Source organism: Quercus suber, unplaced genomic scaffold, assembly GCF_002906115.3.
Source record: "Quercus suber isolate HL8 unplaced genomic scaffold, Cork oak 2.0 scaffold_658, whole genome shotgun sequence".
NCBI classification, from domain to species: Eukaryota; Viridiplantae; Streptophyta; class Magnoliopsida; order Fagales; family Fagaceae; genus Quercus; species Quercus suber.
This window is the reverse complement of record NW_027070099.1, coordinates 236833-251246: the sequence shown is the minus strand read 5'-3', so window position 1 is coordinate 251246 and position 14414 is coordinate 236833. Positions and strand designations below refer to the sequence as shown.

The 14414-nt window shown below is 35.5% G+C and overlaps 2 protein-coding genes across 8 annotated transcripts; both read left to right on the top strand.

Moving 5' to 3' along the window:
• Nucleotides 1–204: 204 nt before the first annotated feature.
• LOC111993752 (uncharacterized) lies at nucleotides 205–2165 on the top strand. The gene is made up of 7 exons (XM_024025582.2): nucleotides 205–379; nucleotides 542–956; nucleotides 1042–1110; nucleotides 1339–1377; nucleotides 1488–1569; nucleotides 1693–1712; nucleotides 1845–2165. Exons 2-7 carry the CDS (start codon nucleotides 552–554, stop codon nucleotides 1920–1922), a joined length of 693 nt encoding a protein of 230 aa, XP_023881350.1. The 5' UTR covers nucleotides 205–379; nucleotides 542–551; the 3' UTR covers nucleotides 1923–2165.
• A 2227-nt stretch (nucleotides 2166–4392) lies between these two features.
• LOC136061333 (vacuolar protein sorting-associated protein 41 homolog) lies at nucleotides 4393–14160 on the top strand. 7 transcript variants are annotated; one of them, XM_065765851.1, is made up of 11 exons: nucleotides 4393–4408; nucleotides 4532–4551; nucleotides 4684–5458; nucleotides 5943–6019; nucleotides 6347–6469; nucleotides 9884–10084; nucleotides 12651–12728; nucleotides 12806–13094; nucleotides 13171–13287; nucleotides 13809–13895; nucleotides 14004–14160. In XM_065765851.1, exons 3-8 carry the CDS (start codon nucleotides 5404–5406, stop codon nucleotides 12992–12994), a joined length of 723 nt encoding a protein of 240 aa, XP_065621923.1. In that variant the 5' UTR covers nucleotides 4393–4408; nucleotides 4532–4551; nucleotides 4684–5403; the 3' UTR covers nucleotides 12995–13094; nucleotides 13171–13287; nucleotides 13809–13895; nucleotides 14004–14160. The 7 variants fall into 7 exon arrangements, with proteins under 7 accessions (XP_065621923.1, XP_065621924.1, XP_065621925.1 ...); XM_065765852.1 differs by lacking the exon at nucleotides 13171–13287; XM_065765853.1 differs by having other exon boundaries at nucleotides 4394–4408; nucleotides 6362–6469; nucleotides 12806–13287.
• The last annotated feature ends 254 nt before the right edge of the window (nucleotides 14161–14414 follow it).

Genomic DNA, 14414 nt, shown 5'->3' with positions numbered 1-14414 from the left:
ATAAATTGAAACCAAAGTTCAAAGATATCCTAAGTTTTATTTTATATTTATTTAAGGAGATTTTTTTTAATGAATATTTAAGGAGATTCTTAAAATTAATATGTTGATTATAAAATATACACTGGTTGAATATTGAACAGTGGACCCTTTTTACCAAAAAAAGAAAAAAAAAGAAAAAGAATAGTGGACCCTAAAATGAAAACACTCCCCCAAAAAGAAAAAAAAGACGTGGACCCTTTCTTTCTTGTCACCCGTGCTATACCTAGCTGGCACCACCACCCTCGCTTACCATCGCGCCACCCACCAACCACCGTTGCAGCCTCTCTCTCCAACTGCTCTATCTCAACCTTGACTGCGCTGTCGCCCACTCCACTGCCCAGTAAGTTCTCTCTCTCTCTCTCTGATATTTTTAATAAGCTCTGTTTGATGCACTGAGAATCAAATTTTCTCATCAAAGTAAGGCACTCTTTTTTTGTTTGCTATTTGAAACTGGCTTTAGCTCTGAGAAACTTGACTGTAACTGGTTGTTTAAAAAAATAAGGAGGTAGGCCATGGCAGTGGAAACCCAAGTGTCAGAGCCAGCTATGGTTCCGAAGAAGAGAAGGGTAGGGAAGAATAAGGCCTTTAAGGGTAAGAAAAAACCAAAAACCATGATGTTAGACTGCATTGCACAAAACAAGCCTAAGAAGATTGATAGGAAAATGAAGAAACTTTTTCGAAAGAGGGCAAGAGATTACAATTCAGATAATGATGAGAGAGATGTGGGTAGTGACGGTGAATCTGAAAAAGAAGAGGAAGAAGTAGAGGACATGGATGTGAATGGGGATAATGGGGTTTCTGATGATGAGGAAAATGGCGAAATTCAACCCGGAATCACTATGTTTTTGGAGGGTTCTAGAGCATTCAAGATGGCATTCAAGAGTACTATCAAGAAGTGTCTGCCTGAGGATGCACTTGTAAGCTAGGCTTGCCTTTTTTTTTCTTTTTCTTTTAAGGTTCTAATACATGGGATTTGTATGAAAAGGTTTGCTTGCTTTGCAGGGTCCGGTGTTGTCAGCACACAAGAGGCTCATTGCGGAGAAGCTTGCAGAAGAGGAGGCCGAGCGGATGGCAAAATTTGCCAAATAGCATGTTTTTAGAAAAAATTTAGGAAAGTAGCGCACGGACAAAGTTAATTAGTAAAGTAGGCTGTTTTTGGAACTCGAATTTGGGCTGGAACTTGAGTTTGACAAACTCGAGTTCAAAAAACAGTTTACTTAACTAATTAACTTCAACTGCATGCTATTCACCAATTTTTTTTTTTCTAAGATGGTACTATTAAGCAAATTTTTCCCCAAGCGGAAATTCAAGGGGGAGGCCAAGAAGAAAAAATACTTGGTAAGTTAATCTCAAAAAACCAACTGGTTATGACAAGCATACGTGTGTCTTTATAATTGTTATCTATCAGATGTCAGTGGTTGCTTATGAGTTTTTAAATGTTAATTTAGGTGGGAGAAAAGGGGCATGTGAAACCTGCAAATTATTTGGATTCGTATGAAAAGTTTCTGATAGGGGTTGCTACAAAAGGGGGTACTGTGTTTATGTATGTTAATTAAGCTTTATGTGACAAGGGCACTAGTTTTATCCAATTGGTTACGTGCTATATAACACTAACTTTGTTCGTGTTTACCATTTGTGTTGCTGGGGTTTCAGTGGTCAAGTTGTTTAATGCTGTAAGTTTTCTATGAATATTTAACCATGTTCTATTTTGTCTTGAGATTGATTTTTTTTTTCAACACTGTTTTATTTTATTGTTTCTGTGGCTGTTACATTTATCCGAACTTCTGTCCTGGTGTCTTGTGCAGGTCAACGAGGCACAACATGCTCAGAAAGGTTTGGATCCTTTGAGATATAAAGATGCAAAATGTATGCTGATACCCTGATAGATGACACAGCTAGATGTTGAGATCCCCTTTTTCTTTTCCCTACCGTCTTTCTCAGTTATCTGTCTTGTCTTCACATCAATATGAATGTTTTCTCTAGTTACAGCTAAGCTGTGCACCTTCAAAGAAGAATTTGAAGATTAGCAATTTATCAATTATGACCAAGCCATGTATCTGCAAATGCATCTCATCCCAAGTTATATACACTAGTGTTCTGGGATTGTGATTAGTACTTTCAATTTATTTATTAACTGTTTTGTCTATACCAGATTGCATCTTTTTGAACTTCCAAATGAAGGATTTTCTACCTGTTCATAGCTCTTTAAAAAAATAAAAATAAAAAATTCTCATCTGAATAAATTTCCACAACTTTGCCAACGAGCTATACCTCTAATTGCACCTTCCCGCCTTGTAAGAGCAACATGGAGGGAGGCCAAGGTGAGGTCGTGGGTTCTAAACCCTCCAGGTGCATGTTTAACTTACCAATAAGAAATTAAATTTCCACAGTCAGTTTCCCAATTTCACTTATCCATTTACAAACTTTAATCTTACATCCAAACACTCACTCTTTTTGTCATTGTGCCCAAGTGTTCTCCATGACTGAACTTTTGAGAAAGATGCATGTATGGTATTGTGATTTCTGTTGGAAGTTGCCATGCAGTCCTCCTATCCATCTTCTGCCAAGAGCTGCAACTTCATGTTTTTTTTTTTTTTTTTTTTTTTTTTTTTTTTTTTTTTTTTTTAAGGAACAAGTAAGTGAACTTTATTAAACTAAATCAAAATTGAATACATCATCCAAATCCGTAGGTAGTTCTTTTACCTATACATCAGTGTCTGCAGATACAATTGCTCTTCTTGCTAAGGCATGTGCCAAATTGTTTCCCTCCCTTTTCACATGTTGGAAATTACAGGTCATTAAAGATGGAGTAAGGCTCCATATTTCTTCAATGATGTGACCAAATAGAGTATGGCATAGCTCCTTTGTGTTAATAGCCTTTATAATCCGTAGGCAATCTCCCTCAAAAATGATTTTGAATAAACTAAGCTCCCTTGCAAATGTCACAGCCCGAGATGCCGCTAGTGCTTCAGCATGTTCTATTGATTGAGGCAACACTATTTTCTGACTTAGAGCACCAATAATATCCCATTGCAGTCCCTAATCACCACTCCTATACCTGCCATGTTGCTGTTTCCAAAGAGAGCTGCGTCAAAGTTGGCCTTGTAAAAGTCCTCAGGAGGCTTTGTCCACCGTATTTGATGTTGCACCTCTGATCTAGTGGGCTGTGTATGTGCATCAAAAAATTCCACCACCAAATCCTTTGCCCTCTTGCTAATCTCATGTAAGGGCCATGAAGGTTGCTGCACCAGGATTTTATTTCGTCGCTGCCAAATGCTCCAAGCGATGGTTGAGAATAGCGCAACTGTGAAGGCCGATCCCTGTTCGAGTACAGCCTCTATGATATCAAGGAAAGACCGGTATCCTACCTGATACAAGTGTGAGAAGCTTGGAACAGATTTCCACACGGCCTTTGCTTGATCGCACAGCCATATCGCATGCATACCCGTTTCTTGCTGATCTTCACATAAAGAGCAGGTCTCATCTATGGGTATTTTCTGGCGTGCTAAATTCTGTTTTGTTGGTAAAGAATCCTTCGCTGCTCTCCACAGAAAATGTCTGATTTTTGGTGGCACTCGGATCTTCCAAATACTTTTCCATACCTTCATACCTTCCCCACCGGATGAGGATGGCGCTTCATTAATCACTTCTGTTGCTAGCATCTGATAGGCAGACTTGACTGAGTAACAGCCATCTGAAGCCTTGGGCATATATTTTGCTGAGTCAGCTATTTAATGCTTATTAAAACGAATTTCTCTTAAATCAAATTCTTCTATTTTGGGTATAGAAGGGGAAAAAGACTTGGTTCTAGAGGTTCAATTCTCAAAGCAGATTGTCTTTGTTTCTATGTTTGAATCCTGGTCACACTTTTGAAACTACCATTTGATCATTACTTGGAAAAGAATTGTCTGAGACTTCTCAGAAGACCAGGTTTTGCTGTTGTTGATTTCCTCAGATGATTAAATACCATCTGGTTCTGTGGTCAAATGGTCTCATTTATACCACAGCTATACTATTTTTATTTAAGCCCCACTTAGTGTAACTTACCAATCCAAGAAATGTTTGCCTCATTATGTTATCGTTGATCTGTTCCACATTCTTTCCTTTGTGCTGTCTCCTTTTAAGTGATTCTAAGCGAATATTGTCTGAATATTTCCATCAATAAGGAAGTGGAGGAAAGAAGCCTTCTTCTCAGCACTGGGCAAGCCATCAAAGCCCGTTGACACTCCTGCTAAGGTTGTCTAGTTGTTTTTATTTATTATTTATTTTTAACTTCTTGCATACTTTTATATCATTTTCTACAATTTTGTTTAATCTTTGAATTATGCAGACTCTCAANAGTTTCTGATAGGGGTTGCTACAAAAGGAGGTACTGTGTTTATGTATGTTAATTAAGCTTTATGTGACAAGGGCACTAGTTTTATCCAATTGGTTACGTGCTATATAACACTAACTTTGTTCGTGTTTACCATTTGTGTTGCTGGGGTTTCAGTGGTCAAGTTGTTTAATGCTGTAAGTTTTCTATGAATATTTAACCATGTTCTATTTTGTCTTGAGATTGATTTTTTTTTTCAACACTGTTTTATTTTATTGTTTCTGTGGCTGTTACATTTATCCGAACTTCTGTCCTGGTGTCTTGTGCAGGTCAACGAGGCACAACATGCTCAGAAAGGTTTGGATCCTTTGAGATATAAAGATGCAAAATGTATGCTGATACCCTGATAGATGACACAGCTAGATGTTGAGATCCCCTTTTTCTTTTCCCAACCGTCTTTCTCAGTTATCTGTCTTGTCTTCACATCAATATGAATGTTTTCTCTAGTTACAGCTAAGCTGTGCACCTTCAAAGAAGAATTTGAAGATTAGCAATTTATCAATTATGACCAAGCCATGTATCTGCAAATGCATCTCATCCCAAGTTATATACACTAGTGTTCTGGGATTGTGATTAGTACTTTCATTTTATTTATTAACTGTTTTGTCTATACCAGATTGCATCTCTTTGAACTTCCAAATGAAGGATTTTCTACCTGTTCATAGCTCTTTAAAAAAAAATATTCTCATCTGAATAAATTTCCACAACTTTGCCAACGAGCTATACCTCTAATTGCACCTTCTCCCCTTGTAAGAGCAACATGGAGGGAGGTCAAGGTGAGGTCGTGGGTTCTAAATGCTCTTGGTGCATGTTTAACTTACCAATAAGAAATTAAATTTCCACAGTTTCCCAGTTTCACTTATCCATTTACAAAATTTAATCTTACATCCAAATACCCACTCTTTTTGTCATTGTGCTCAAGTGTTCTCCATGACTGGACTTTTGAGAAAGATGCATATATGGTATTGTGATTTCTGTTGGAAGTTGCCATGCAGTCCTCCTATCCATCTTCTGCCAAGAGCTGCAACTTCATGTGGTTTATATGTAATGCATTGTTGTCATATATTTTGCTGAGTCAGCTATTTAATGCTTATTAAAATGAATTTCTCTTAAATAAAACTCTTCTATTTTTGGGTATAGAATGGGAAAAAGACTTGGTTCTAGAGGTTCAATTCTCAAAGCAGATTGTCTTGTTTCTATGTTTGAATCCTGGTCACACTTTTGAAACTACCATCTGATCATTACTTGGAAAAGAATGTTGTCTGAGACTTCTCAGAAGACCCATGTTTTGCTGTTGTTGATTTCCTTTTTTTTTTTACTTCAGATGATTAAATACCATCTTGTTCTGTGGTCAAATGGCCTCATTTATACCACAGCTGTACTATTTTTATTTAAGCCCCACTTAGTGTAACTTACCAATCCAAGAAATGTTTGCCTCATTATGTTATCGTTGATCTGTTCCACATTCTTTCCTTTGTGCTGTCTCCTTTTAAGTGATTCTAAGCGAATATTGTCTGAATATTGCCAGCAATAAGGAAGCGGGGGAAAGAAGCCTTCTTGTCAGCACTGGGCAAGCCATCAAAGACTGTTGACACTCCTACTAAGGTTGACTAATTTTTTTTATTATTTTATTATTTTTTTTTATTAACTTCTTGCATACATTTTATCATTTTCTACAATTTTGTTTAATCTTTGAAATATGTAGACTCTCACTCCCAAAATTTGTCCTGGGAAACTATAAAATGCATTTGCAAACAACATTGATCAGATATGAGATATCTCGCCTGTATCATCTATTTATTATATTTACAAATGCAGTCAACTTTATACTTCATTTTCCATAAAATTATGCAGTTAGATGTTTGGTGAGCTGGGAGCGACAGCAATGCATTTAGGTTATTTTGAGGCTTTAACAAATTAAAATGTCTACAGTTTTGTGATATGCAGGGCCATACATCTAAAGGTGAGGAAAATATAGAAGGGCCTGCCTGGGCTCCATTGCTTGACAATTACATGTTAACGAATTCTAAGTTGAAGGATTGGGATAATATGCTGGTAAGAACTGTTTTTATTTTATACCATGTTGAATGTTACTTTAGTAGGGTAGTAGCTCTGTCTCTCTGTCTCTCTATCAGCACCCACCTATCCAGATCCATTTGGAACTTCATTTTTTGGTTGCATGCAGGAAACAACTATAGCTGATGAATATGGAAGGATTTCAGAATATAGTAGTTCTGATGGTGATTAATTCTGATGGTGATTAATGCTTAGTAATTCAACAAGGGGACTAAGATCATTATTATTTGTCAGGCAGACTTTCTGTCAGGGGAAATTGAAATCTTGTTGTCAAGTTATTAGTTTTTTTTTTTTCTTGATAAGTAACAAAAAATTTTGTTAGAAAAAGAAAAACAAACCTAGTTCACCGGCGGGTTACATAGAAGTTAAGTAATGTGTATCATTTATCAATGATCATATGAATGAATGCTTCACTCAATATATGGGGTTTTTTCCCCTCTCTACTCGACTCTCTTCCAGTAGGAAATTTCTTTTTACCATAATTGAGCATAAAAGTTGGGTTTTGGATCAAATAATAAACAATATTTGATTTGTATCAAATTTGGCATACATGTTAATAGCATAGAGAACGTGTGGTAAGAACTGTTTTTATTTTATACCATGTTGAATGTTACTTTAGTAGGGTAGTAGCTCTGTCTCTCTGTCTCTCTATCAGCACCCACCTATCCAGATCCATTTGGAACTTCATTTTTTGGTTGCATGCAGGAAACAACTATAGCTGATGAATATGGAAGGATTTCAGAATATAGTAGTTCTGATGGTGATTAATTCTGATGGTGATTAATGCTTAGTAATTCAACAAGGGGACTAAGATCATTATTATTTGTCAGGCAGACTTTCTGTCAGGGGAAATTGAAATCTTGTTGTCAAGTTATTAGTTTTTTTTTTTTTTTCTTGATAAGTAACAAAAAATTTTGTTAGAAAAAGAAAAACAAACCTAGTTCACCGGCGGGTTACATAGAAGTTAAGTAATGTGTATCATTTATCAATGATCATATGAATGAATGCTTCACTCAATATATGGGGTTTTTTCCCCTCTCTACTTGACTCTCTTCCAGTAGGAAATTTCTTTTTACCATAATTGAGCATAAAAGTTGGGTTTTGGATCAAATAATAAACAATATTTGATTTGTATCAAATTTGGCATACATGTTAATAGCATAGAGAACGTGTAATCAAATAGTGGGATTTTCATACCTAAAAAAAAAAAAAGTAGGATTTTCAAAATTTTAATCAAATAAAAAGTTCTAAGGTAGTGTAATGCTAATATTACTTAGAGTTATATTAAGTGTAACTTGATCATGACACACACACATATAGCATTACATGAGAGTCCTTTGCATTGGACCCGTTAAAATCAAGACATGTGGTCAAAAGTGGATACATCATAATTTTGACAAGTTTAGTGCATAAAAGCACTTGAACCAAGCCAAATCCTATACATGTATGAGAATTATCGTGGCCTAAATCTATAAACTTTTGTATCCACAGTTTAGGGCTCATTTGGTAATGTTGTTTAAGTGTCGTGGAAATATGTGTGGGTGAAAAAATGTTGTGGAAATACGTGTTGTGTTGATTAAACAACGAAAACTGTTGTTTAAACAACATAACCAAACACCCCTTAAGCTCCTTGGACTTTGGAGTGTAATAATTGCTTTGGACCAATCCCCATATCTTCTCTCCTTAGCTGGGTTTTTCCTTGTCAAGATGGAGATGACTAGGCCCAAAGTCTTCATTTCAATAAATTCTTGATAATCTAGAAATAACAAAAAATTTTTCATTTTTCATTTTGGGTCTTGAAATGCCTAGTTCTTTTTTTGGGATGTATATATATTTTTTGAAATTCCTAGTTTAGTTTGCCATACATGAAGATTTAAACTCTAAATATCACCATATATATTTTTTATGTGGACTCTATGGAGGGAATGCAAATTGGTGCACTTTTGAAGATGCGAAAAGTACGAGGATTCAGTTGTTAGCAACCTTCACTAGTTCCTTATATGAGTGGTCTTACGCCCTGGGTTTTACAACTAGCCATTCTATTGCATCGTTTATAATAGCCATTTTGAATATAATTCTTTCTTCTTGTTATTTTTAGGCTACTTTGTGTCCTTCGGACATGAAGTAGTTTCTCTTTAATAAAATAATTTTACTTATAAAAAACAGAGCCTGGCCGAACCACAGCCAACAGTTTTGACAGAGCAGAAAACACAGCACAAACCAAACCACAAATCTAACAAGAGCCTAAAAGAACCACAACATAGAGTTCTGCCAAGACCAGAAAAAACAACAATACAAATCAAACCACTATTAGAATACTTGTTTGAAAATTGAAGAGGAAATGCCTCATCTGCAACAGACCTCCTTGTTGATGGCAGAACCAAGGGTAAAAACCAGCACCTTTAATCCTTGCTCTCGCTTGCTTCCTAATGGTTCCAATTAGTTGTTCCTCAGACACATTCCCATGATGCAAAATAGCATTTCAAAGCCTCCAAATGTTGAAAACAGCAGCTCCAATGCCAAGCTGCAGCAATATGAACTCAAATTGTTTTTTCAATTCTCTGCAGCCCAGGATATAAGACTATCCCAGTTATCAATCAGGTTTCCTTGAGGGAGAACCCCATAATCACTTTCCACACCCTTCTAGAAAAGGAGCACTCAAAGATTAGATGGTTTCTACTCTCTATACTGGATCTGGAAAATACACACACCATATCACAACTAATTCCCCATCTAACCTATCCTTGATCATTAATCTGTTTTCTATTGCTAGCTAGCATACAAAGGAATGTCTTGGAATGTACTTTGGGAACCAAAAAACCTTCCACCATTTAACCACTGGGGTCTTCTGTCCAATCAGATTGCAAGCCTCTGCACATGAGAATGAGTCTGAAGTAGATGAGATCCATATAGCTTTGTCAAATTCCCCCAACTCAGTTTTCTTTGAATGCTCACAAGACCATCATACCTTGCAGGCTTCTGACGCCAAGCTTTATCACATAAAGCACAAGCTTCTTCTTCCTTTTTATTTAAAATTATTATTTTTAAATAAGTAATTTAATCTCATAAAACACTAGCTAGCTTAGCATTGACAAAAGCTAGCAGTGTCATAAACCACAGAATGGCCAAATCTTAAGTATAAAGGCTTGCAGGGTCTACTCTATATCATTAATCTGGTTGTTGTTTTCATCCTATGATACACATACCTCACAACAAAATTGAACTCAACTGAGCTTTATCCCTGGTATCTTGGTTGGGAACATATATTCTGCAAAATACTTAAAAAGGAAAACCAAAGAATTCTTTCCTTTTCTTTGTCCCAGTTTTCATGCTAGTTTTTGTGGTGTTCTTACAAAATTCCTGACTACTTTTGTGTTACCTATGCCTATATAGGTTGTGCAACTGATGACGATAGATTGCAAGCATGCAGTTCCATTATTGATCCAAAATAAGGACGTGATTACTCCATCTGATGTTGTTTCACAACTTCTGAATTCCAGCAATAAGTGTGATAATAGATATTTCCTGCACCTATATCTCCATTCATTATTTGAAGTGAATCCGCATTCTGGAAAGGATTTTCATGATATGCAGGTATGGTAAACACTGAACCGTGCCTTTGAACTCTGTGCTTCTCAGTGACAATAACCATATTTAATTCAGTTATGAATAATGTGTTCACAGTTATATGATAGTTTCCATCTTTAATTGTTTGGATTCTTCGAAATCTGATTGCAGGATGGAAACTATGAACGAATAAACCTAAGTGCATACTAATCAAATTGGTTTAAAAGTATTGGTTGTAGAATCATCTTAATTTATGCTTGTGAGTCAATTAACATGTAGTATTGAACTAGAATGTGCATTTTCTTCCATTGGTTTTTCATTAGGGTAAAATTCACCTGCCGCTGTTGTTTGGTCCATGCTTATTGAATTCCCCAAGTTTTTTAATTTTTCTAATAACAGCTTTGATGGTAAACTACTTACATTAAAATCACTAATAAAAATTAGTTGACATGTGAGGGACGTGCGTCTCATGTAAATTTTTTTTGATAGGTATGTGTCTCATGTAATTAATTTTAGTTAATGATTTTAACAAGAAGTGGATGGGAGTGGTCGATTAGAAGAATTGGATTCTAGAAGAGGGTTGTACCCAAGTGCACAAAGCTCTCATTTTTTGCGGGATCTAGGAGAGGTTATGGTAGGTAGCCTTACTTTCAATTTTTTTTGGAGAGGTTGATTCCCAGACTTGAACCTGTGACCGCTTTTGGGGAAAGACACTTGCCATTGTGCCAAGGTCCAAACTCTAGATTCTAGAAAAGGGTGTGATTAGGAAAAAGTGGAAATCGTTTAGGGAAAGCCAGTAGAACTGAATCCAGCCACTAAGGGTATAAGCTACAACAACAACAACAATAATAATAAAGTCTTAGTCCCAAATTTTGAAGTTAGCTATGGATCCTTAACAGATAAGCACAAGGGTATAAGTTTATTTTACCATTTTCTTTATGAATTTTTAGGGAATCTTACAGCCCGTTGGAGATTTTGAATGTCATGTTCCCTTTTTTATTTGCATATGCATATTATGACATGTTGGTCTGTGGAGATATGATAGTAGTTGTCTTTGGTGGGTGGTATCACTTTTTTGGTTGAACCTTTATGTAGGGTCTGTAAGAAAATTAGGTTATGTTTGGTCACAGTTTTTGTTTTCTATTTTCAAAAACTTGTTTTGGAGAATATAAAGAAAAAACAATTTTCTTGTATTTTTGAAATAAAAAACATGTTTGGTTAGTTGAAATTAAAAAAATAGTTTTTTGAAGAAAAAAATAGAAAATACTAAAATATGTTGTTACTAGGATTTTAATTCTAATGCTAATTCATTAAATGAGACAGATTCATTAAATTAAATGCATATTTTCATTGATTTTTGAAAATTAGAAACTAAAAACAGCCTTTTGCATGTTTCAGTTTTTTTTACAAATTGAGTTTTGAGAATAGTTTTTGTTTTCTGTCAATTTTGAGTTACCAAACAAGATTTTTAGTCTCAAATATAGAAAATTGTTTTTGAAAACAGAAAATAAGAGGAAAAAACAGTTACCAAACATACTCTTAATTTTCCCTGGTTGGAGTTTTGTTTTCATGAAAGTATTAAAGAAAAACTCGAAACTAGTTATGAACTGTTTATCATTTGCCTCTCCACTGAGTTGCAGTCTCAAAGAAAGTAAAGTTTCTAAACTTTTTATTACCAGCGCCAAGTCATCTAGTTAAGGAATTTTGTGGTCAAGTAAGCTGTCTGAGGGCATAGTTGTGGAGCCAAAACTGTGTGGTCAAGTAAGTTCATAGAGAGATTGTCTTGCAAAGCTCTATGCCATGGATAAGCCCTTTCATTATTCCTTGTTTGCCCAACTTATCGAATTCCTTATTTGCCTAACTAGATCCTGATGGAAGCACAGAGCAATTTACACTTGCTAGTAGCCAAAAGTTGCTGATACCAATTATTTGTTAGAGTTTTTACCTAATCTGTTCCACAATAATTTACCTTAAAAACGGCCAAAGGAGTTCAAGTACTTGGAACACTACAGGATTTTTAACAAACAAAGATTCCTTATGGATTCTTTGGATATTATGAACATGTTTATTTGTGACAATGTTAAATATGGCTCATGAGTCTTCCATTAAAGTTGAGGTGTATGAATCTGCCAATCAAACTGGTTTCAATTTACTTGCATTTCTAATAAATTTGACCCGTAATATGGTGTTCTTGATTACAGTATGGGTATCTTTATTTTGCTTGGGTTTCTTAACTCTGCAAGAAGGAACTGGTCTGCTTCTTTATGTTTATTCATTAGTTTTGCGGTAATTATGATTTTGTTGCAATCAAATGAATCACTGTGCTTTTGTAATCCTTTGTTATTGCTTTGAAATTAATTTGTTGGTGTTTAAGGAAACTAGGTTGGGATTCTTCTCTTATAATGTTTGTCCTTGATATTGTCTACCAGGTTCATTGCTTATCTAGTTACTATAGCATCTAATTGGGTCTTTTTTTTTCCCCCTATTTCTAACCTTGTATCTGGTTATTGCAACACTTGCTTGGTGCATTTAAACTGATTTGGAAACACACATCTTACCTGAAGATTCTTGCCCTTTTTATTTGTGGTGATAGGTGGAGCTTTATGCAGACTATGATCCAAAGATGCTACTTCCTTTTCTTTGTAGTAGTCAACATTATAATCTTGAAAAGGTTTGAGCTGTCAACAAATGATCAATTGTAATAATTTTGTTAACTGTATACATTAACTTGTTAAAATAATATCTCAGGCAAATGAAACTTGTATCAGAAGAGATCTTCTAAGGGAGCAAGTCTTCATCCTTGGAAGAATGGGAAATTCAAGGCAAGCCCCGGCTGTCATTATAAATAAATTAGGCGATATAAAGGAGGTACTTTCAGCTTCTGTGAGATTGTATTTGTGTCAGTTAGTTTTGAAGTTTGGTGGTGGGATCAGATAAGAATTATCATTGTGTGGAGGCTGTAGAGTTTGTGACTATGCAGCATGATGACGACCTTTGGGAAGAATTAATAAAGCAATGTCTTAACAAACCTGAGATAGTATGTATCAAACACTAATATGCGACTGAATGTTTGTATGGGTATGATAGTTGAATATATATTTCTGTCTTGCAAGTTCTTCTAAAATTGCTCAACCTAATTACGAGGTGGGCATGTTGTTGGAGCGCACAGTTGGAAATCTTGATCCTCTTTATATTGTAAATATGGTTCCCAATGGCTTGGAGATACCTCGGTTAGTATGATCAGATTGATACTGAATTGTTTCTCAAAAAAGAAAAAAGATTGATACTGAATTTCTGCTAATAGTTCCTTCTTGCTTTCCTCTTCTATCTTGAAAAGAAAAAAAAGTCATGGTTTTTTTAAACTAGAATTTTAAGAACTGAATAATAACTATGCAGAACACTAGTCTTCATGCTAATCATCCTGCCACCCTGCTCCTCCTTTCACCCCATCTGAAAGAAACTGAAGGAAACAAAGAAGAAAAAGAAAGAAGAGCAGCTTATTAAAACTTATGGTTTTCCTGGGTGAAAAATGCTGTAAAATGCTCTCTTTCTGCATGTTAAGTTCTCTTCAAATGTCCTTCTTGACAGTTAATATGGTTAATAACTTAGATACACACCTAAATATACTGGAATTTGATACTTTTTGCTGAACTTGCATTGTCATCAGTAACAGTGAGACATGTTCTGAAGCATTAAGTTCTTCACTGATAACCTTGTATGTAAATTCTCTCTTTTTGTGTGCATCTGTCAGGCTTAGGGATCGTCTGGTCAAGTCAAGATCATTACTGACTACAGGACTGAAACTTCTCTTCGACATGGTTGGAATGATATCCTCAAGGTACTCTGTGCTCCAAATCATTCTCTCTCTCTTTTTTAATTTTTAATTTTTTAATTTTATTTAATTAAACACTGAAATGCTTGACATTTTGCTGTGATTGTGACACAGGCTGATTGTGTCAACCTTTTGGTTAAATACTACAAAGAGGCAAGACATGGGATTTACTTGAGCAATGAAGAAGAAGAAGCATGAGCAAAACGGAATGACAGTAGTGCTTCTCAGGCGATTGAAAAATCAAGTATGAGAACCACAGAGGTCAAGTCCAAAACTTTTCCTTATTTTTTATGGAAGACAAGTACATTGTCATGATCAAAGTAGGGAAAAAGATGTCTTGGACGAAACAACTTTGCTAAGTTTTGGGTCTGAAGCAAGATGAATAGAAACTTGCACCATTTTCCAACAATTTATATCATAAAATTGAATTGAGGGAATAATTCATTGATCTTCCTTGAGAACTTTCATAATTGCACTCGCTATCCATTTAATTTGGAATTGGACACGTACCCCCCCCCCCCCCCC